Genomic DNA, 22958 nt, shown 5'->3' on the forward strand with positions numbered 1-22958 from the left:
TCCTCCTTCCTGCTGCTCCCTCTGTTCTCCCTTCTCTCCTTTCCCTCTCCACTCTCACCTTTGCATAGGGCACCCAGGATGCCCGGCACCCAGGGAGAGCTGTCAGCAGCCACTGAGGGTCACTGTCCCCCCACAAAGCACAGCTGTCCACTCCTGCACTTCTCTCATCCATTCTTCTGTCCCCAGCCCTGGTTCTCTACCTGCATTACCATCACAGCATCTCTAAGGGAAGCACAGACAGGTATATTGAGGAAGGATTATATATACACACTTCTACATATATATATGACCTATATATATACATAGGGTCTGCCAGGACCCTCCAGCATCCCAAGGATAAGGGTGGCCTGCTTGCTTATGTGTCATGGCTTATCCCATGGCTACTAGGGAGGCAGCAGAGGGTGGCTGCTATCATCCCAAGCAAACACAGAACAAGTACAGTCCTCAGGAGATCATACAATGGACCTAGAGGTGCTGAGAGTGGATCAGACATCACCACAGGACAAGCACAGTGCCACATGGGGAAGCTGGTTGCCCTGAGGGGCAGAAGATGAAGAGCCCCATCCCCCTAAGGAAAAGCAGAGGCATCCAGATAACAGCTTTATAGGGGAGGAACATGGGGACAGCCCCAGATACACACAGGAATAATTACACATTAAATAGACTCCAAACACACATAAGTTAAGGAGGGGGGGGGGGCAAGCTCCCCTCAACCCCCATGCTGCACATGGGTACAGTCTGTGTCTGCCAGCCAAGAGGCTTCTGACCCCTCAGTCTGGACCCTCTTCACAACACAGAGCCCATCTTCCTCTCCGCAGTGCCCATTTCATCATCCACCTCTTCCTCATCCTCCTCTCCCCCTGAACAGGAGGAGTCAGGGCCGTATCCCAGCTCAGCGCTGTGGCGCAGGAAGCCCGATTCAGGGCTGCACCCCACAAAGTCGGGGCTGTCACCAGCCTGTCCCTGGGGCTGGCTGGGCAGCAGGCTCTCGTCAGCTTTGCCAAGCCCCCGTGGCTTCTCAGGCTCCACTGCCATCCCCTGCTCCTTGGCTTTGCGGCTCCGCTTCCACTTCATGCGGCGGTTCTGGAACCAGATCTTCACCTGCTCAAGAGGGAGCAGCCATCACAACACAGCCACGGGTACCCATCAGCACCTTTCCCACCCCAACCCATCCCCACTCACCCCATGGCCTTCCCTGCATTGAAGCACCTCCAGACTGCCCTTGCCTCAACAGCCTGCAGTGCTTTGGCTCTGCAGGAGGCCATGGGGTCCCATGGGCTGTCCCTGTCCCATACTGGCATGGGCGGGTTGGGGAGAGAGAGGACCAAGTGCTCAGAATGTAACCACACATGCACGGGGACATTAAAAGAGGACTTTTAACCCCATGAGAAGCCCTCACCCACAGCACAGGGAGAGATGGGGAGACTCTGCAATGCAGACTGGGGGTGATGGATAGAATGAGGGGCAGGTTTCTGGGGTGCCCTTAGAAAGGGAAAGGCCTGGATCCCATCGGACGGCTCCCTACCCAGGAAAGGGGTGCCAGTGGCTGGCTGCCAAGGGAGGAGCATCATTACTGCCCTGACTTCCCACCCCACGTGCCCCGCAGCAGCCTGCTGCCCCCATCCCAAAGTACCTGCGTCTCGGTGAGCATCAGCGAAGTGGCCACCTCGAATCGCTTGGGCCGGGAGAGGTACTTGTTGAGCTTGAACTGGTTCTCCAGCTCCAGCAGCTGCTGGCTGGTGAAGGCGGTGCGGGGCCGGCGGCACTTCCCCATCAAGGCAGACTGTGGGGTGGCTGTGGGGCACACACACAGGGTCAGAGGACAGCGGGGAACAGCCCTCTGCCAGCCCTTCTCCATCGCCTCCCACCCCAACCATGGCTTTATTGCCACTAAGATATGTTATCAGCCCTCGGTGTGCAAGCAGGATCAGTCCCGCGGCTGAAATTAACGCTGCTTTTTATTGCCGGGACACACAGGTGTCTGCCCAACCGCTGAGGGTTCCCTCACTGGGCTGCTATCATCGGCGGCCTGGAGCAGGAGGAACAAAGGGGCCTTTGAGCAGCCCGCGTGGGGTGGCTCTGCGCCGTGTTTGATCCCTGCTTATCTCCTGTCCGCTCGCTTTGTTGTCCTCAGCGCGTTCAGCTTTACTGCTTCTCCCAGCACTGCAGCAGCAACCAAACACACAGGTTTGCAGCTGGGAGTAAAGGGCTGGAGAAGCACAGAGAGACATTAATGGGAAAGATCTTTGGCACGTCCCTGCTGCAAAGCCCCACCGCATCCCACAGCCCAGCTGCAGAGCCCACCGCTCCCCAGCCAGAACACATGGAAGGCAGAGCTGTGTGGGGTGAGAGATGGAACCTCACAGCCATGTCCCACATGGGAATGGTGCAGGGCAGGGCTGTCAGAGGGGCTCGCCCCCATTGCAGGGCACAGTGCACCCACCAACGTTATCTCCCGCAGATTCCAGCTTTGATCCAGACCTGCCCATCTCTCCAAGTGCCCCCCGAGCCCTGCACAAATACAGCAGTGACGCACGGCACAGGAATTTATGAAGGGGCATTAACCGAGCACCATCTGGGTTTGATCCTGGGTACCTGGGTGGGACGGGTCAAACAGGCAGAGCCAGGGCTCATAAACACCAATGGAATGTAGCCCGAATGACCACCAGTGCAGAGGACTAGCTGCTGGAATATGGTCCCTCTGTCAGGTGGGTTCTCCACCTTAGTGCCTCCAATCCACACTCAGCACAATGGTGACCATCACAGACCATAACATCCCTAGAAACCCATGCTGCCTCCTGCCCCACTTGCTGCTGGCAAAACCCAACCCAACCCTAAAATCCCTGTGTTACTGACATACACTCCAAAGTCACCAACCAGCCCACAGCCCAGCCCACTCTGGGATGTCCTCCATGGGGAACAGCCAGCATCCTCCAGGGCTCTATCAGCCGAGCTATGGACATCTCCATCCCCACCACCATTCCATAGGGAAAGGAAACCTTCAGGAAGGCTCTCCCCATTAGCCAGCTCCCACCAGAAGACCAACAACTGCCTCAGCATCACGCACTTGCTTGCAAAGGGATCCTCTCTGCCCAGACATCTCCTCAAGGATCAGAGATTACTTCAACCCTCCTTCAGCCTGACTGGACCAGAACCCTTTGATGGATGTCCAGCAACTGGCTGCAACATCAGTGAAGAAACTGATTACCCTGGAGCAATGTCCCCAAGCCCAGAAGGTCTGGGATACAGCTACCTCCTGGCTAGTTAGATAAAGCTTATAAAGGATTATTGGTTTATTTGTTACAGTTCTATCTACCTGATAACAAGGCTAATCCAAGGTTGCTATTAACCCACTTGGTTTTAATTTGTTTTGTTTAGTTATACCTCACTTAGCTTTGTGGGCTGGCAGATAAAGGAGAGGAAATGAGCACCAGCCAGCATTGGAGGTGTTCCCCCAGATGTCAGGGCTGGAAGGACAGGTGGTCTCACCAGTATCACAACCTCTGCCAGCAGCTCTGCCTGCTTTCTGTGGGACAGCATAAGGGCACATCCCAAACCTGCTGCTCCCCGTTCCCCTACTGCTGACACAGAAGCCTCAGGTGGAGCCATCCCACAGCCTCAGTGTGCAGCCTGGCCCCATGCAGACACCCAAGCACCAGTCCCAGCAGGCAGCCCTATGCTCTTCCTGCATCTCCCACCCTGCAGCTGTGCATCGCTGCACTCTGCTCCTACAAATCTCTGCTGAGAACCTGGGCAAGAAAATCACAGCTCCCATTGATCCTGATGCATACAGCACATCAGCAACTATTTCCCTCCCTGTGTGGTTTGGAGGGGGTTGGGCAGGCAGCCACAGTGGGTCTGAACCCTGGGGACAGGAACCCAGGCTGGGAGCAGAGGACTCAAGACCTTCCTGCTCCTGCATGCAGAGCTTCCCCACCAGCATCTCACACCGCATTGCAGTAGTAGAGGCCCCCACAGTGGCAGCTGGTAGGGAAGGCACCACGGATACAACAGCAGAAGCGAGGTCTATAGGGAGGCACAGGCATGTGGCTGCAGTCTCAGTGCCTCATCCCTCTCCCACAGCGAGTCTTCAGCTCCTAATCTGCATCCAGCCTTGGTGTCCATGCTCTGACAGAGGAGCCGCTTGGAAGGAATTCAGGAGAAGCTCTGAAAGCTCTCAGGATGGAAGTGCTTCACACCTACTGTGGTGAAAAACAGCTGTGCATGAAACCATGAGGATGCTGAGATGCACCCAACGTGGACTCCGCAGAGGAGCAGGAAGGTGCAGGTGCTTCATTCAACAATGACAGATAATTTTTCCTTCTCCCACTGACACTCACAGGGGGCACACAGCCCTCAGAAACAGAGGCACAGCATCACCAGTTCAGAGCCAGCCCCATCCCACAGCCTGGGGCAGAGCCTGGGGTAAGGGAGAACCACTGCAAGAGGGGAACAGCCCGTTTCCCTTCAACCCGATGGAACTTGAGGAAGCAGCAAAGAATGGGTCGATTCATGATATTTCTCCACTTCTGTGCTATTATTCACCCAGCCAGTTTATTAATTAACAGACTTATCTGCCCATACTCTTTTTTTTTTCCCCCCTCCTTTTTTTTTTCATTCCTTTTCTCCTACCTGTAAACGGCTCCCAGGTTTTTAAGCACCCGACTAAGCCGTGGCCTTCCTGCCGGCATTACACTGCCAAGTGCCCCCTTGTCCCACCTGCGTGCCCGGACCCCACACACCAGAGCAGGGCAGCACCGGGTGATCCCGTCTTGGTGCTAATGACAGAACCCCGCTCTGAAAGCACGCAGCAGCTCCCAGTGCTGCTCGTATCCACCTCGGCTTCTTCCAGCCGCTCACCTTTCCCTATCTCTATCGCACCAGGAAGCGGGGGTTCGTTCCCAACCGCACCGGGTGGCATTTATTCGTTTCGAGGTACCGGCTGCTCTCCTCGCTTCCATCTTTTCGTTTCCATCTCTCAGTGACGGAGCCCAACCAGCCCGTAGCTGCCGTGCGGCAGCCCGAAAGCCCCCGCTCCCCTCCCCGGAACCACCCAAGAGCAGCCCGTGCTCTGCGGGCACCGGGACGGGCACTGCCCCGGGGTAAGGCTGGTGCTCCCGATCCACGCTGGTGTGTCCCTGGAGAGCCTCAGCCCCCAGCCCCCGTTCTACCCGACGGGAGGGTAGCGCCCAACTCCCGGCTCACCTACCGTGGAAGTCGGAGAGCCTCGGCACCAGCATCCCGGCTCGGATCCACTGCTCCAGCGGGAAGGAACCGGCCACTGCCGCCTTCAGATGCTCGGAGCCGGGCGGAGGCAGCTGGGGGAAAGCGGTGTAGGCGAAAGCGGGGTGCTGGCCCCCCAGCGCAGGCAGCGGATACACGGCAGGCGGGTAGAGGGCCGGCAGGGTGCCCAGCCCGGGGCCGGGGAGATGTAGCAAGCCGGGTTTGGGGACGAAGCCGGCCGGGCCGAGGGGGGTGGCAGCCTGGGGAGCGAGAGGTGAGGGGGTGTCGGTGCGGCCGGCAGGGCCGGGGCTTCCTGCGGGGCTGAGCGCTGGAGAAGAGACGTTCCGCGGCGGCTCCTCAGCCAGGAGCGCCTCAATGCGGAAGTTTTGGGACTTCTCCATGGGTTTGTGCATGGCCCGGCCGGGCCCCACTGGTAAAACACAGCGTGCTTCCTCCAGCCGCTCGGCTGCCAGGGCAGCGCCCGGCCGGGCAGCCCCGGGCCACCCCGGTACCGGCGGGCATTCACTCGCGGGGCCCCGCAACGCCGCGCTCCGCGGGGCTGCCCTCAGGGGCAGCCCTCTTCTCCGCTCCTCCTCCCGGGCACTCGCTTGCTCGCCGCCACCCGGGGGGGTTTTAACCCCCCCTCCACCTGCCCCAGCTCCCTATTGGCTCCCCGCCGGCCCCCCGCCCCGTCGGTCCGGCCTCCCTCCCCCGGTTTCCGCAGCCCCTCGGCACACCCCGGGGCCCGATCCTGCTCTTCATACCCCGTACCATTCCTCTTTGCACCTCTTTGGTACAAGGACGTCAACGGATCTGAGCTGGCTGTACATAGGGGCCACCGCCCTGCGTCATCTATCTGCCTGAGAAGCCCATGGAGCAGGTGCCTACAGGCAGATTTTTATTCATTTGCCTGGTTTGGTCTTCTCCAGATGAAGGCACCAGAGACAGATGGAGAGGAAAGCCTTGGCTGCTCTAGGACAGGTGGGTAAGCAGGAGCAGAGCTGGCCCAAACCCACTGGCTCCGACCTTTGGGGAGAGGCAGAACATCTGTGAGCAGATCTGCGCTTGTCTATCCCTGGGTCCAACCCTTGCATCAAACCCAAGCTTCTGTCCAGCCAACGGTCCTTTGGAAGGTAGATGAGGTAGCTGCTATATCCCTGCTTAAATACTCTAACCACTAAACGGAGGTTCCATCTGTGTGTTTCTTTCCCCTTCACCTGTTTTTTCTACCATTGCCGAATCCCCTGAGATTTTAGAGCAAGAAGTGGGCCCGGACTTCCCCCCCTCTCCTCTGCCCAACAGCTCCAAAGCTTTCTCTTCCTGAGCCCATCCTGCCTGGACTGGAGCCCACTGAGCTCCCTGCACCCACACCACTGAGGTCCAAAGGTCTTATGATGGATGGGACAACTTCCTCCTTCCGTTACACAAGATCACTCCATACCCAAATCCCTGTATGGGAACAGCTACACAGCGGCCATTCCCAGGAGGGCACCCAGCACGTGGGGAGGAGAGCAAAGCCAGGAGAGCCCAGCAGAAGGGGCGGGATGCAGGCAGTGATAGATGCTGGGGTGCTGATGAGTTCACAGTCTTTAGGGGCATTAATCAGATCAGAGCTGGATTAAGGTGTCCGAGCTCTGATTAGCTTCATTTCCCGCCTCAGGAAGGAGGGAACTTGCTTCCCCATCCATCAGCTCCTCTGGTGACAGCTCACCTGGTTGCTAACTAGATCTGCTTATTGCAATAAGAGAACAGGGCTGTGGCCTGGCCCTTTACCTCTGCCCTCCCTAGGCAGAAGGTATCTTCATGCAGGAACCAGGGCAGCCTGAGCACCAAGCTCAGGTCACAGATGCCAAGGCTGTGTCTCAATTTGCACCTAACCTGCTGTTTTGGTTGACCATAGACCACCAAGCCCTGCTGCTGGGGTTGTGTGGTTGACTGGGTTGCCCTTGGTTTCATGAGAGCCCCGACCATCACCTGCTGCCCCTATCTCTAGGCTCTGGGAAGCTGCAGGAGGCCAGTGGGGAAGGTAAACAAACCACCATCCCCACAGAGAGCTGTGATAAAATGAACAGACCAGAAGTCACCTGTGGGTGGCCCAGGCACGTTAACCAAGGGGATAATAGCTCTTAATCAACCCTGCAGCAGTGGGAGCCCAAGCATGTCTCCAGCAGATCTGTGGCTGTGCCCCAGGCTTTGGCTTCTAGGAGAAAGGCATTGTATCTAACAGCCTGGCGTTGTTCAGGAAGGTGGGAGGTATCCTGTCAGCTCCAGGATCCTCTGCTTCACTCCTGTGGGGTTGGAGCTGCTCACTCAGAGGGAAGGGAGCCAGGGCTGAGCTGTGGGTACAGCATAGTGTGATCCCCAGCACAGACTCACCTCCTCCTCTCTAATGGTCTTTCCATGGAGTCAGCTCCTAACCTGCTCCCAGGGTGACTGGATAAATCAGCCGCTTCTCCCAGGACCTTGGGTTCTAATTAATGTCAGCTCATTAACGAGATAACGGCCATTTATTACCTTGTCTCCCTGGCTGCTGATTAACCCTTCCCCAAAGCAGGGGGTGGTGATGGCACTGGGCAGGAATGGCAGGGGACTGGCGATGTCTCTGCAATAACACCCAGGGCACCTCAGTAAGGGGCAACAGATGGAAGGACAGGCAAGAAGGACCTTTCTATGTCTGCAGAAGTGGCTGAGTGAGGAATGGGTGGGACCAAGTGGTGTGGCAGGGGGTCTGCAGATTAAAGCTGCCAAGCAGCTGGGTTGTCACCATCCCTGTGCCTCAGTGTCCCCAAATGGCCTCAGGGAAGAGCACAGCGCTCAGCCACACAGTCCCAAAGCCTGACCTGGCAGAGCAGTGAGGCAGAGGGATCTGACTCAGGGAGGTGGGAGCCATCTCTGTCCTTGACCTGTGCCTGGGCAGGAGCAAGGGGCTGAGGCACAGCACCTCCACACAGCAGTGTGCTACTGGGCTAATGCTCCTTTACATCAATCATGCGGCTCGGTGGCTCCCTATTAGTGGGAGCAGCGGCTGGTTAATCAGGCTGAGGGCTTCGGCTCGTTAAGCTGACACCTCCGTTGCGAGAGTGAGCCATGGGGGCACGCAAGGTGCCACTTATTTATTTTCTTCTTTCCCAGGGAATATATTAAGCAAATTAAATTCCTGGAGTGTTGGCTCAGCACAGATCGTTCTGCGCCTGTGCCCAGCAGTGAGGGACTGCCCTCATCACTGCTGCAGAGCTTCCTTTGCAATAAGGCACAGCTCTTCCATTCCCACCTTTCCCCCCATTCTTGGGCACGGTCTCTGTGCCCGAGCATCCCCTTCACCTTCTTCAGGATCAATCGCCTCTTCAAAACCCAATGCCCTGGAGGCTTCGGATGCCATTTCCTTACTGCTGGCTGTATTTCAGCCCTGCTCCACCTCTCTTTGGGATAATGAGCATGGATGGGGGGCTTGGACTGAGATCATCATTTGATTACTTATTGACCATTTGCAGCTCTTCCCTCTGCCACCACCTTTGCCTTCCCCATCCTCCCCGCAAAACCTGTGGCAGCCCACTCCATCCCACTTCATCTCATCCCATCCTGCTGCATCCCGTACCACTTCATTGTGATCCATCCCACAACATCCATCCCATCCTATTGCATCCCACCTCGTTGAGACCCAACTCATCCCACTGTCCCCATCCCCGTCCCTTCCCAGAACCTGATCCCTTCCCTTCAGCCGCAGTCTGTCAGCACCTCCTCAGCTCAGGAGCAGTCCCACCTTTTGCTGGGGAGAAGGAAGGGGGGGGTGGCTCCCTAGAGGTTAGCAAAGAATTAGAAATAATTTAATTTACCTCCCTGTTCGGGCACATTTGATGAGCTGAAAGGCCCCTTGTCAAGCAGCAAATCCATCTTCCTCCAGCTTTACATCAAATTTCATTCACTAATTAGAAACTCCTGCCCCAGTGCGTGCTGCCCCCGCCCCGGCCACCCCTTCTCCCCACCAGCACCATTATGAAAATAAATCGTTCCATTAGGTGCATTGTTGTGGTGGTGGGGCCCAGTTATTAGAGCAGGAGGGAGGGCGTGGGGTGATTTATTAAGGAAAGAGTCCTGATTAAAGCTTTCCTCATCCCGCATGCTCACACAGCGAATCCTGCTGTCCTGGGTACCCCACAGCCATGGGGAAAAGGACAACGTAGCATGAACAGTGCTGCAGAGATCAGGGTCCTGCCCCTGGAGCTACATTGCTCCAAAAAGTCATTAAGAGAAATTAAGCTAATGGAAGTGAGACTGGAGGCTGGAGCAGACTGAGCTGCAGCACCCGGCAGTGCTGGGGGGGTGGGCGGGGGGTGAACTTGGTGATGAACCCCTTCTGGCCCTGAGATCCCCCTGCTCAGCCCTGCTCTTGTCCCACAAGCAGAAGATGCTTTTGGGGTGCTCCCTTCTTCCCTATGGCAATGGCACTCTAATCCCACTGGGAGCCCAGCACAGGGCTGGGACGGGAGTAAGGCTGCAGCAGAAGGCTCTGGGGAGAGGGACAGACGGGAAGGCCGGGGACGGGGCTGCCCCCAACCCTTGTTAACATCGCCGGGCCTTGTATCCTTTTCAAGGCTGTGAATAGGGGGTGGGACCTCTCCTCCCCTCATGTGGGGCCGGGAGGGGGTTAAGGCTCTCAGACGGAGCTGGATGGGTGTGGAAATGCCGTGATGCCCCAGATGGCAACATGTGGGGGGGTTCTTCCGCCGCCACATGCTCTTCCTCTCTCCCCCGCCCACAATTCACATGGTAATGAGGACAAATTGATGGGGAGACAGCCATTGTGGTACCCTCCCCGACCCAGCCCTTCTGCCGGCCACCCACCGGCATCCCCATCCATCACCAACCCATCCATCACAACGCAGGGGCACGGGATGGGATGGGGCACTGGAGGGACCCCCTCACCGGGACTGGCATCGTTTTGTCCTCACTGTCCTTACCATGGGGCTGTATGGGGCTACGGGGGAGATTATGGGGCTTCAGCAAGGGAAACAATCCAAAATCTTATTTCTGGATCCCCTCTCTCCCCCTTGCTGCCATGATCTGAGACTCACCCACTTCCCTGCTCCCACCCCAAAGGAGCCCCCTGTACTCACAGCATCCTCTAATGGGGGCAAAGACCATTTCCTCTGTGCCCACTGATACCCATCTGGCAATGGCACAGATGCCCATCTGGTCTGGCAATGCCCACAGCACTACAGGGCACAACTGGCACATGAGGGGTCAGGCTCAGCACTGGGCTGGTGCTGAGTTGGAATGAGAGCATGGCCATGAGTGTCCCCTCTGCCCCACAGCTCCCGCCTCGGGCTCCCGTCATGCAGCCCCCGATTGAAATCTCACTCCATAAAGCACCTCTCCAAGGCCTGACCCCAGGCCCCCCGGGGACCAATTTGTCCTTCCCTGTAATAAGAACCTAATTAAATTAGCCATGCTACCTCGTAGAGCCCTTAAATTAGACGCTGTCATCGAATTGCTGTACACTCACTGCGCTATGGGGTCTCAGGAAAAGCTCTGCTTTAGATATACCCCACATAGAACATCTCTCTCCCACTGGCCCAGCTCTCAGTGTGCTCTGCTCACCCTGGGGGCTGTAGGCTGACCACACTGCATCCCCCCATGGGGCTGGCTCCCCCCACACCACAGCTCACAGCACCCGCCTGGGAGATGACAGATTTATTGGGCCATGTCCCCAACCAGGAAAGGTACATCCAGTGAAGAGACAAAAGTACACCTGCTTTGCCCTGGACAACAATCACCAGCAAAACTGTGCTTTAAAATAATCTTTAAATAATTTCTGCTTTTCATTAAAAAAAAAAAAAAATTAAAAAAAAAAAAAGAAAAAAAACAACAAACAAAAACCTAAACAAAACAAATCCCCTCCTACCAAATAAACCAGCTTGCCCACCCATCCCATTCCCCTCTTACCCTGCACGCGCCCATGGTGCCTCCCGGCTATGGTACATACAAAGAGCAGATAAATAAATAAAGACGTGTGACTGTGGCTGTGGCTCTGACGGGACCCCCCCAGGCCCCCAGAGTGGGCAAGCAGCAATGAGATACCCTGAGGGTGTGGGGTGCTGGAGCAGGAGGGCAGCACCTGGGGGCTTTATAGCTTTGGATGCAAATGCAGGGATTTGGGGCTGAGCCTGGAGAAGGCAAAGAGGGAGCTGCTTCCTCCGTGCTCCTCCTGCAGGGCTGCATACCTAGGGTGCGATCCCAGAGCAGCTCCCCCGTGCTGTTACGCTGTCCCTGCAGGCAGGGTGGGTACGGTGCTGCCTTTGGGTCCTGTTTCCAAGCCTGTTGTCCTGGCAGCACCACGCAACCAAGTCATGGGTCTCACACCGCATCTACGCCATCCCCTCCACACAAGGCTCTGGTTTGGGTGTGCCCTTCTTTCAATCCCAGTACCTGCATCCCCCTCTTTCCAGCTGCCACAATCCAGGGCTGGGAATGGCATCACCTCACAAAGCACCTGCCCCCCCCTTCCCCAAAGCCTCCCCAGCTGCAGCTACTGGGAGCCCTGGGTGCAGCCTCTGGTCCTCACTCCCCAGCCCTGCACACACACACGCACATCGCACGCACACACACAAATAGCAGCATGTGGATCCCACCAGCAAAGGGGTGAGGAAGGGGCGTGTGGGGCAAAGCCCCCACAGCTCTGGGGTGGATGCAGCCCCCCAGCCCAATGTGGGCTCAGCTGGGGGTGGGTCCCCACACTGCCACCTCCTCTGCTGGTACACCCTCAGCTCTCAGCCTGGGGCACCCCCAGTGGGTGGAAGCTGTCGGGGGGCAGCAGCATCCTGCCCAGGCGGTAGAGCAGCCCCGAGTACCAGTGCACACCATCGCCCTGCACCCCTGTTGCCCCCAGCAGGCTGTGGTAGAGCCGCAGAGGCCAGAAAGCCATCTGAGCCAGCTGCTGCTCCTGCACCAGGGCGAAGCACGAGGCCACCATGTCGTCCACAACCAGCGTCCCATGTCGTGTCAGCGGGGCATAAGCCCCCACGTCCATCCGGCCCCTCACCCCCACCACTTTGGCGGGCTGCAGCTCCCCTGAGCCCACCGCCACCAGCACAAAGTGTCCGGGCTGCACGTGGCTGGCAAAGGTGGGGCGGAATTGGGCAGCGGGCGCCGAGGCGTTGTCGGCCACGAAGAGCAGGTGGGTGGGTGTCAGGGCCAGGCGCCGGGGCGGCTGCTGCGTCTCGATGACATGGAAGGCGGTGAGGGCACGCGGCTCCTTGTCCAGGAAGGCCAGGAAGTCGCTGTAGGTGGGCCGGCCCGCCCCATCCATCGCCAGCACCCGCTGGCCTGGCCGCAGTGCCCACAGTGGGGTCCGGGCACCATTCTCCAGCGTTGCCAGCGCCCGCCCAGGGAAGCAGCCACCCGTCTTCGCGGCAGCTGAGTGCTCTGCACAGGGAGAGAGCAAAGGAGAGGGTTACCCGTCTGCAAGACCCCGAGCATCTCCCCACAGTGCATGGAGGCCCCATGCTGCCCCACAAGGATAACATCGCCCCGGCATTGCCGATGTGCACAGCTCCCTGCACACAGCCCTACGTCTGCCACTGTGCTGCCAGGGGTGCCGAGCTGTGCCTGCCAGCAGCTGTGACCCACTGCAGTGCTGCTCTGCAAAGCAGGGCCCCCAAACCTGCTGGTATAGGGAGTGCCCTGGGCAAAGGGCAGCCCCAGGGCAAAGGGCAGCGCGAACACACAAGGCAGTGGGGGAAACACCCAAACCTGCAAGCCCTGCACTGTGTGCCCAGGGTGTGTGGGAACTGCCTGCCTGTCCCCTACCTGCCTGGGTACCACTCAGGGATGCAGCGAGGCGCAGTGGCGGGATGCTGCATGTAGCCCTACAGATTGTCTTCATCCCATGCTGCAGCCCCCTCCTCCCACCTGCTGCTCACTCCACCCTCCCTACAACCCCTCTCTGAGCTGGAGGGAGGTGTCACAGCCCACAGCCAGGACAAGCCACCAGGTTCTCAGTTAGAGAACACTGACCCAGTTAGGGAATGCTGGCTTTCCAAGGAGTGGTGTTCAGCCCCCCTAGCAGCCCTGTCTCTTCCAGTCCTCTCTTAGGTTCTATGTGATGCCCTCCCACCACTGGGGCACCTTGCCCAGGATCCAGCCCCAACCTACCCCACTCCCGACCTAACCCAGCAGCCTTCCCCCAAGATCACTCAGCCCCCAGCTCCCAGCCCCATGAAGAGAGTCACCCATCTGTGGGACAGAATCCTTTTATTGCTCAGACGAGGTGCAATGTCTGCCCCGTGCCTGCTCCCAGCAAGGGACAGGTCCCCAGCCCTGCACCCCACGTCCCCAGACAGGGGCTGGCAGAAGGAGAAGGGAGGCATCTGGCAGGAGCGGGGGCACAGGCACCGGACACGGAGGGGTGCGTGGGTGCAGGGGGACCCAAAGGGACACAATACATACACCAGGCCACGTGGCCATCCATACAAAAATAAAAGCCATTTACTACCAGGCAGCCCGGCTGCCCTCTGTACACAGCGCTGGGGGGCTGCGCCCCACAACCTCCACCACACTGCCCCGGGGTTCCCCTGGCTTTAGGGATAAATATGGGGGATCCACATTCATGGGGGATTGCTGATGTGAGCGATGAGGCTCCGACCCGTCCCCCAAAGCCCTCCAGGATCTCGGGGCCCCACTTGCAGCATCTGTCTTCCATCAGTCCGGGGGGCTCTCAGAGTCTCGGTCCTTTTCCAGGGGCACAGCCCCACTCCTCAGGCCAGCCCCCACGCACCGGGGTCACGGTCCTCGCTCCAGAGCCCGGCCCCGCTCCTGCGGCCGGCCCCGCCGGGCTCCCCGGGATGGGGGAACCCCGGCGCTTCGCCCACGCTTCGTCCCTCTGCTGCGGGGCCGCGTCGCTTCCTCTCTGCGCCGCGGTCGCCCCACGTCCATCGCGGGCCGTCCTGGCATCGGGGATGGGGTCAGCGCGGGGGGACCGGCTGCCGTCGGGGGGCGTCGGGCCGCTGGGCGCGGGCTAGAGCGGTACGACAGGCACAGTGCGCTGGGAGCCCGGCGCTGCGGCTGTCCCCACGCACGCGCAAGCCCACGAGCAGTGGGGAGCTCTCCCGACGCGTCCCGGCAGCCCGTATATATATGGGTGCCCCGCGCCGTGCGTGGGCCGCTGCTGCCCTCTGCCGCACGCAGCCAGCGCGGCCGGGAGGGGACGGGAGTTGTGCAGGACCCCGAGCACAGCTCTTGTCCCCCGGCGGTGCACCCTACACCGTCACATCCTGCAGCATTGCCCCGCACGGCACCACCCGAGAACAGAGCAACGCCAGCGCGCACAGCACCCAGACCTGTCCCCAGTTTCCCGCAGCCCCCAACACCCCTCCACAGCAGGGGCCTGACTGCAGGACACCTTTCTAGGGTGCCCTTGTCTCACAATGGCCATGGGACACCCCAGGTCTGGCTGAGTGTTGCTGTGGAGAGCAGGGCTGGATGGGGGCTAAGGGACTGCAAGGGTAGGGGAGGCAGCAGCGATGGGCACATGGGGGCAAAAAGGGTGTGTAGGGTGGGGAAAGGGTGGAGAGAATGAGCATAGGGAATCTGCCCCGTGGCACTTCTGGACACGGAGCTGTGCCTCATGCCCGGCCCCACTGCCTGGCACAGCACTCCCCCAGCAGCACCCCATCAGCCAGCCAGGCCCACAGCACCCTGAAGCACGAGGCTGCCCCCCAGCCCCGTGTCCCCTCCATCCTTACCTGACTTGACTGAGCAGTGGATGTGCGCCTTGGACTCATAGTAGACCCAGTCGAAGCCGGCCTCCACGGCCAGGCGGGCCAGCATCCCGTACTTGTGTCGGTCCCGATCCGACGTGGTGATGTCCACAGCCCGGCCCTCGTAGTGCAGCGATTCCTCGGAGTGGTGGCCGTCCTCATCCCAGCCCTCGGTCACCCGCAGCTTCACCCCCGGCCACTGGTTCATCACGGAGATGGCCAGGGAGTTCAGGCGGTCCTTGCAGCGCTGCGGGATGGGGGGCACAGTCAGTAAAGGGCTTTGGGGTGGGGGTTCTGCCCAAGTTGCACTGCACTTCCATCACTGCCCCAGGGGCACAGCGGCCTCACAACCTCATCCATCCTGTCCACATGGCGTGAGCCCACTTCCACATGTCCCTGACACAAGGGCTGAGGAACAACAGCAGGTCCTCAAAGCCCCACAGCTTGTGGCCATAAGGGCCAGACAAGTGAGCTGGCTGGCTTAGTCCTGTCCTTTTCTTGCCCCAAAGCACCCCTCAGAGATGCAGCCCTGTCCACTTCCCCCAGCACAGCTGCTCCACCCGCAGCTGCGTCATGGATGGGACTAAACCTGGTCCAGCTCTGCCAGTACAGCCTGCACTTTGGGTCCCTCCTCTGCCTGTAAGAGGGATGGAGGTCAGATGGAAAAGGTGCAGAGAAAGAGATATGGATGGTACTGAGGTGCTTCTGGATAAAGTGGGGCGGGTGGGCTGACTGCCCAGTAGGGGATATAGGAAAAAAAAAGGACCAGTGGTGGTCCCATATGGGGGTAAGTCCTGGGAAGCATGAAATGACACAACAGGGCAGCAGGCTAAAAGCACACACTGTGGGGGATGCTTCATACGGTCACAGCCTGGTGCTGGATCTCCTGTTGCAGACTGTCATGCTGGCAGCAGCACACACAGGTCATGAGACAGTGCCACAGAGAGCATGAAGCGGGGCTGTAGACCTGCTGCTGGGTGCCGAGTGGATCAGAAAGGCCCTCACACAGAACCTGCAGGGAGCTGCCCCAGTAGGTTTGCCCTCTCCCTGTCCCCCATCACCTGTCCCTACTCTGGGGTGCTGCTCCAGGGGAACTCCACTCGCTCTTGGCACGGCGCGGGCCCTGGGGAGGGCAGTGCCCGGCAGGCCTTTGCTCCACATGGGGCAGGGGAGCGCCTCTACCCTCGTCTCGTGGCTCCCTGGGCGTGGGGAGATAAGGCAGGAAGGTGTTGGACAAACAGTGCCCAGGGGAGCGGAGGAGAAGGGAGGGGAGCGACTTTTGTCCTCAGCGAGCACCAGCGCGGTGCCACTCTGTGCAGGCACGAGGACTCCAAGGACCCCAGTGAGAGGGTTCGGGTCCGTGCCCTGCAGAAGTGAGGAGCCCCCGGTGCCACACTGTGTTGCTCCAGGTGTCCCCTCACCGCCCCGCTCTGGGACCCGTTTGTCCCCTCCACCCTCCCGGTGCTCCCTGCAGGGGACGCACACCAAGACCCTCCAAGTGCTGTCCCCCGCCGGCTGACACCAGCCCAGGGACACGCCACCTCGTCCCCAGAGGGGTCCCCGCAGCGCAGCACCAGGCTGCCGGTGTCCCGGAGTCCCGAGCCGGGCGGCCCTGCCTGTGCCCTCGGTGGCCAGCAGGTGTCAGAGCGGGTAGGGAGCAGGAGGGGACCAGCGGGCAGCAGGTACCGGCAGCGAGGAGCGACGAGAGGTGACAAATAAGGAGAAAGAGGGAGAGCAGGTGGGATGCAGAGAGCGGGTGGGGACGGGCAAGGTAAGAGAAGACCCTGGGGATGTCAGGCTGGGCTGAGCGGAGAGATGCTCTCTGCCACCAGGCGCTGGCACGACTTCTTTCTCATGCCCAGACTGTGGGCAGGACTGAGTCCCGCAGCAGAAGGACTGGAGGAAGGACACAGCTCCGGGGCAGGGCAGAGTCATCGGGAAACCCGGGACTCATCGCCTCAGCACTGGAGTGCAATGGGCCACAGCTGCCCCCAAGCCCAGAGCATGGCTAGGAGAAGAACGGTCACCCTATACCTGCCCTCAGGTGAGGTTTATCCCAGAGAAAGCCAGAAGTCCCACTGCAAGCTCCCCATGAGAAATTAATCACCTCTGCAAAGACGGTCTCTACACCACGAGGGTCTGTGAGGGGTGATGGGGAGTGGTGTGGGGTGTGGGGTGGGGACACCGTGGGGGCAGGGGGCTGGGGACATTCCTGGGCCAGGCTGTGGGGAGAGGTGAGGCGAGCTCTGCCTCCAGCCTTATCTCAGCACCTCCGAGTGGGACCAGCAAGAGCAAACACACTGGAATTCTTGAGGAAGATGAAACGATAAAGTAAAGGCGGGCAGAGAGCAGCACTACCCACCCCCCTAAGCAGGCGGCATCTTCCGGCTGCCTGGGACACCCAGACCCTTGGACTTGGGGAAAGAAAACAGGTTTGAAGTGAGTCAACAGCAGTAAAAGCCAGGGCACTGGGGGAAGGGATGAGGAGTTGGGTCAATGGCTTTTTCCAGCCCGTGGCAGGGCACGGTGCCCGAGCTCCTATGTCTGGGAGCATCTCCCACAGCCAGGGGCACAGGATGAGCCCGGAGGGCTGCGGGATGGAAGTGAGATACCAGAAGTCACAGCATCTCCTCGGCAATGTGGACAAACCCCAGGACACTGCGGTACCCACCGTACCATCAGGTTACAAAGAATGGCAGAGTTCACTAATTCCTCAGCGTCCCTGGGTACGAAGCTGTTCTGCATCAGGGCTGCAGGCTCCGGGGATCAGCAACTTACAGGGGGAACTCAACCCCTCTGCTGCGTCCCCTGGTCTGAAAACCTCCCCGTGCCATAGCCCCTGCCCTTGGGGCACACAGGGTTACAGAACTGTCAAGCCAGCACCCGCGCCATTCTCCTTTTCTTGTCACCAGCACCTCGGGCAGAGTCCATGGCCAGAGCCCGGCTCAGCTGCTGCCACCGGGGCCATCCTGCTCACACGCCCATCCCCAGCCCTGGGGTGCAGCAGGCACCCATCTGCTCCCCGCCTCCTCCAGCAGCTTACTCGGGCTGGAACCCCGCACTGAGGCCGATGGCCAGGTTTCTTAGAACAAGGCCGTGTGGCTCCTTATCTGCATTCCTGAAACCCTCAGGCATTCTCCTGGCAATATTAAAACACAGAATAACCTTCGTCCGGCATCACCCCCTCCGCCCGCTGCCGTCCTCTGTCCCGTCCCCCCCCTCCTTCCCTCTGGCTCAGGGCACTTTGAAGCCGAATGCAACAGCAAAGCATTCGCAACAACCGGTTGTTCCCTTCTTCATACCCAGGAGGGGCAGCCCCATGCCAGGCATCCTACTCTGAACACGATGGAAGTGGGGGCACTGAGGCATAGCACTGGGGACAAGGACAGCGAGTGGGATAAACCTGCCGCTCTGCCCACTCCTCACCAGCACGCCGGGCTCCGTGCGCTCCCGCTGCGCCCCCCGATAGGCGGAGCAGAGGTGCACAGGCAGGATGGGCACAGCGGGGCAGGGGGCTGCCAGCCCGGGGACAGTGGGACTCGGTTCGGGGGCACCAGACACACCTTGCGGTGTAGCAGCCGTGAGTCCTGCCACCTCGGGGGGCCGGGGTGATGCCGGCTCCGGCTCCTACTCGCCCAGCCCCGCCGAAGGGGCAGAGCAGCGCGGCGGAGCAGGGAGATGGATGCCCGTGCGGCACCGGGATGCCCGGGACAGGATGGGGCGGCCGCGGCGCCGGTCTCCGCCTCCCGCCCGAACGAACGGGCCGTGCCGTCAGCCCGGTGCCCGCAGGTGCCCGGCGCGGGGGGAGAAGCGGGCGGCGGCGGGGGCCGTACCTGGGTCATGAGCCGGTCGGCGCCGGTGTTCTCCTCGTCCTTGAAGATGATGTCGGGGTTGTAGTTGGGCGTGAGCTCCTTGAAGCGCTCCGAGTTCCGCGCGATCTTGCCCTCGTAGCGCCCGCTGGCCCCCAGCGTCTTCTCGGGCACGTTGGGGCTGAACTGCTTGTAGGCGAGCGGGATGAGCTTGCGGGGCGGCCGGCGGCGGCTGCCCACGACCCTGCCCGGCCCGCAGCCGCGCACGGCGGGCGCCAGCAGCAGCGCGCACCCGCTCAGCAGCAGCAGCAGCCGCGCCGGCTTCATGGCGCGCCCGGCGGCCCCGGGGCGGCCCGAGGGGGGACCGGCGGCTCCGGGTGCCCCGCTATGCTCGGCCGCCGCTCCCGCCGCCCACCCCGGGGCTCCCCATGCGGCGCGCAGGTGCCGCTGCGGGTGCGGGCGCGGCGGCTGCCCGGCGCGCTCCGGCTGCCCGGTGCGGCGGCCGCCCGCTGTCGTGCCGCTCTGAGCTGCCGTGCCCCGGCGGCGGCAATAAATAGCGAAGGGCCGTTTGTTTTGGCAGGAGAGCGGCCGCTTGCGGGGCGCGGGGATCGGCGCTGCCGGAGCCCCCCGCGGTTTGCGCCCTGGCGGTCAGCGCTGCGGGGCCGGAGCCGGAGCCGGAGCGGGAGCCGCCGCTGCCTCCGCTCCCCGGGCAGGAGTGAGAGGGGAAATTGAAGAGATCCGGGACCGGGAACCGCCAGGACCGCACCCTGCCCGTGTCCCAGCCTCCCAGTGCCCTCCCTCCCTCGCCTCCTCCCCGCGGAACCTGCCCCGGGCCGCCCGCAGCCTCCTCCCACCGGTCGAGCCCCGCAGCCCACCCCGACACCTGCCCCTCGGGGCCGCCCCCGCCGCACCGCCCGGCCCGACGCCCCCCACCCCGGGACACCCCCGGGCACAAGGTGGCACCCCCGGGGCTCCGGCCCCCGCCGCGCCGCCTGCTCGCCAGGGGCCCGGGCCTGCGGGCGGGGATCAAACAGAGCAGGGAGGCAGCTGGTTGAAATTTAACCACAATATTCTCGCTCCCCATTGTTTCCAGGGAGGCCCGATATTTCCACAACAGGATTATGGCATCTGATTAACTCGCTGAGACAACAATGAGGGGCTGGGATGGGCTTCCCCTTCTAGCTGCCAAAAGGGGAAAGTAAATACAACACCCTGATTTCAGGAGCGAGGGTTCACGGGGCCCCCCTGGTTCTCCCCCAGCTGCATGCCTGGGAGGGGTCCGGCTGCACTCTGCTTGCACCCCTGCAAGTTCCCTATGTCCTTCCCAGGTGAGGCAGTGCCTCGGGATGGCCCTACGAACACCACCTTGGCAGGGACAGCCCCTCACATCCCTTGAGTGGGCACACGGCAAGGCCAGGCTGGAATAGCTGCAGGTCTGTACTGGGTGATGGAGACAGAGCCATCCAGGCAGTGGGATGCTACCAGCAGCACCCATGCACTTGGGATGCTGCTATCCAGTGGCCACGGAGGACTGTTTCCTTTGCAGGAGATGCAGAGCAAAGCTGCCGTGAGGTGTCTGCATCGGGGTCAGAGCTTGCACGAAGGTCTGCCACAGCCCAGGATGCTTGGTGTCTTGATGATCCCACACGTGATGGAGCAAGAAGCTCTGCCTGCAGTCCCCATCCCTAACACTTGCACATCTAAGCTGACTCTTCCAGCAGAGCATCCTATGGGAGACAGCAGGAAGGGCAGAGAGCTGTCACAGAACCTCTCCTTGTCCCTCTCTCTGGGGCTGCAGGAAGGGCACAGCTCACAGTGCATCACAGGCACGGGAGGTGCAGAGCCTGAGCTAAGGTTGCAGGCTGCTCTGCACTCCTGCTGGTGGGGCAATCCCAGCTCCCTGCCTCTCTAATTCAAAACCAGACTCAAACAGTCTCTGCAGTACACATGTCACAGATGCCTGTCCCCTGTCCAGCTCCAGACTGGCAGCAGCCCGGCTCTGCCCTTACTGGAACAAAATCCATGTCCCCACGAGACCCAGAGAGATGCAAACAGGGAACTGACTTGGTTGTGACTGTGGCTCCAAGGGCCCCAGTACTCTGCATTGGCTCTGGGCATGGCAAGAAGTGACAGGCTTCTGCCCCTCAATGCAGAGCCTGCTGTGTCTCCATGCAGCAGGGACCTGTGGGGATGGCCCAACTCCTGCATGGGAAATGGGACATGGGATGGTTACCTGCTCATAAACACTGCCCAGATATGAAGAGCATCCCACCAGGAAGCACTTCAGGAGCGGCTGGGGACACCACTAAGTTCTCTGCAACCCCTTCCAGGGGGAATGACATAGACGGGGCTCAGCACTGATCACAGCATCCATATCCCATTGCCAGCCTGTATCCCTGCCAGCACACGGGACCGGACCCCAGGTGTGGCTGGGCAGCCAGTGGAGGGGGCTGTCTGCCCAGGGACTGGTGGAAAGGGATGTTTGCAGCCACAGCACTGGGGTACGTGGAGGAATTAACTTCCAGAATCTCCCGCAGCACCCAGCCACTCTTAGGCACTGTAAGGACCAACCCCACTCACTGCTCCCAGCTGTGTCCTCACCTCACCCAAGTCCCTCTTTCCTCCACTCTTCAGCTTCACCCCCTCAACCAACGGCACCGCAGCCTCCAACCAGCAGCATCCTGCGGGCACCAGGCTGGTACCAGGCTGGCATTGGGCTGGCACCAGGCCCCGCAGGGCTGCCCGGAGCAGAGCACAGTGCTGGGTAAGCAGACGGCGGAGCCTGGAGATGCAGTCTAGGTGGTGCTATTTCTCTATTTTTGCACTGGTTGGGTTTGGGATTTTCCTCTCCCTATTCGCTGCTTTGGTCGTCTTCTTCTCCTCTCTCATTTTTTTTTTTTTTTTCTTTTCCTTTTCTAAAAATACTTGACAGCGATTGAAAGGTCCCTTTAATCGAGGCCACAGAGCCCTTATTAAGGGCACGGGTCGGGGTGCTGGGCCGTGCCCGGCATAACGGCTTCATTAAACCTTGCGAAAACTAATATTTATGGAATCAAATTTATGGAGGCTGAGGCCGAACTTGTGGCCTTTAATGTGTGTCGGGAGCTCAAATCCAGCCGGCTCCAGGGAGGAGGGGGTGAGGACAGGGAAGGAGACCCCAGCAGGCAGGGCTGGGACAATGCAAGGTGACACTCCCTGCAGTAGGCGTCAACCTGGGCCAGGAAGGCACCTCATCCCCATGCTGGAGCCATAGGGCTGGGGGTATTGGCAAAGCTCTTTTTCCTCACTGACAGCTCCGATCTGCTTTCATCTCTGCTCCCGCAGCCCATCCTTCCCATGCCCTGGGACAGGATGTGTCTCAGCAACAGGTCCTTGCCCTCAGCCCGTGCCCTCCAGGCAGCGCCGACCCATGTTGGAGATGGGGTACAGCCCCAACTCTTTCACCCAGAAGGAAGCAATGTGGTTGGGAAAGCCCAGAGAGCCCCAGAGCTCTGCCCCAGAGCTCCCATTGCCCTACAGCCCACAGGCGCCTGTTCCAAAGGTTCCTGGGTTGTACTGAGACAGGAGAAGGCAGGACACAAGGGTATGTTCCCCACCCCATGGCTTCCCCTTCCCATCACCCACTCTGCCCCGCATGCTGCTCCCTTGGAGAGGAAATATAAAAACCTCTCGCCCTGGGACTGGCCGGCCATGGCCCTGCAAAGGCCCTTTCATTCCCCTTCTACAGACACAGGGGCTGCTCCGGATGTTTTTGTTTCCCCCTTGCAGCCCTTGAGAGAAAGCAGTGAGCCTGTGGCCAGCCCAACCCTGGGGAGCCAGGGGCAGGCAGGGGCAGCAGGACCCTGCTGCTATTTTAGGAGCTGGATTGGGTATGGGAGTGGCTTCCCAGTTTCAAAGGGAAGCACATGGAGACAAGAGCTGGGAGAGGAGAGGAAGGGTTAATGCATACATGGAAGGGTGAAGGGACGGAGGGATGGAGGGATGGAGGGATAGATGGATGGATGGATGGATGGATTGGATGGATGGTGTGTGAAGGGGCAGAAATGCTACTTTGAGTACAGAGAGCATCTGTAATATGCTGCAGGGCTGCTGAGAGACTCAACTGCACCAGGGCTTGCACCCTTGTCTCAGTACCATGGGCTGAGGAGGGGCAGAGCAGTGGGAGAAGGAA

At 60.2% G+C, this 22958-nt stretch overlaps 2 protein-coding genes across 2 annotated transcripts; both read right to left on the reverse strand.

Annotated features, from left to right (window-relative positions):
- Window positions 1-587: 587 nt before the first annotated feature.
- Window positions 588-5820, reverse strand: LOC107317030 (motor neuron and pancreas homeobox protein 1-like). The gene is made up of 3 exons (XM_015869226.1): window positions 5210-5820; window positions 1634-1794; window positions 588-1101 (listed from the first exon to the last, which is right to left on the reverse strand). Exons 1-3 carry the CDS (start codon window positions 5634-5636, stop codon window positions 787-789), a joined length of 903 nt encoding a protein of 300 aa, XP_015724712.1. The 5' UTR covers window positions 5637-5820; the 3' UTR covers window positions 588-786.
- Window positions 5821-10895: 5075 nt separating this feature from the next.
- Window positions 10896-19591, reverse strand: IHH (Indian hedgehog signaling molecule). Its single transcript, XM_015869227.2, has 3 exons — window positions 18812-19591; window positions 14964-15225; window positions 10896-12645 (listed from the first exon to the last, which is right to left on the reverse strand). The coding sequence occupies exons 1-3, from the start codon at window positions 19112-19114 to the stop codon at window positions 11984-11986; spliced, it is 1227 nt and encodes a 408-aa protein (XP_015724713.1). The 5' UTR covers window positions 19115-19591; the 3' UTR covers window positions 10896-11983.
- Between the last annotated feature and the right edge of the window lie 3367 nt (window positions 19592-22958).

Source organism: Coturnix japonica, chromosome 7 (genome assembly GCF_001577835.2).
Source record: "Coturnix japonica isolate 7356 chromosome 7, Coturnix japonica 2.1, whole genome shotgun sequence".
NCBI classification, from domain to species: domain Eukaryota; kingdom Metazoa; phylum Chordata; class Aves; order Galliformes; family Phasianidae; genus Coturnix; species Coturnix japonica.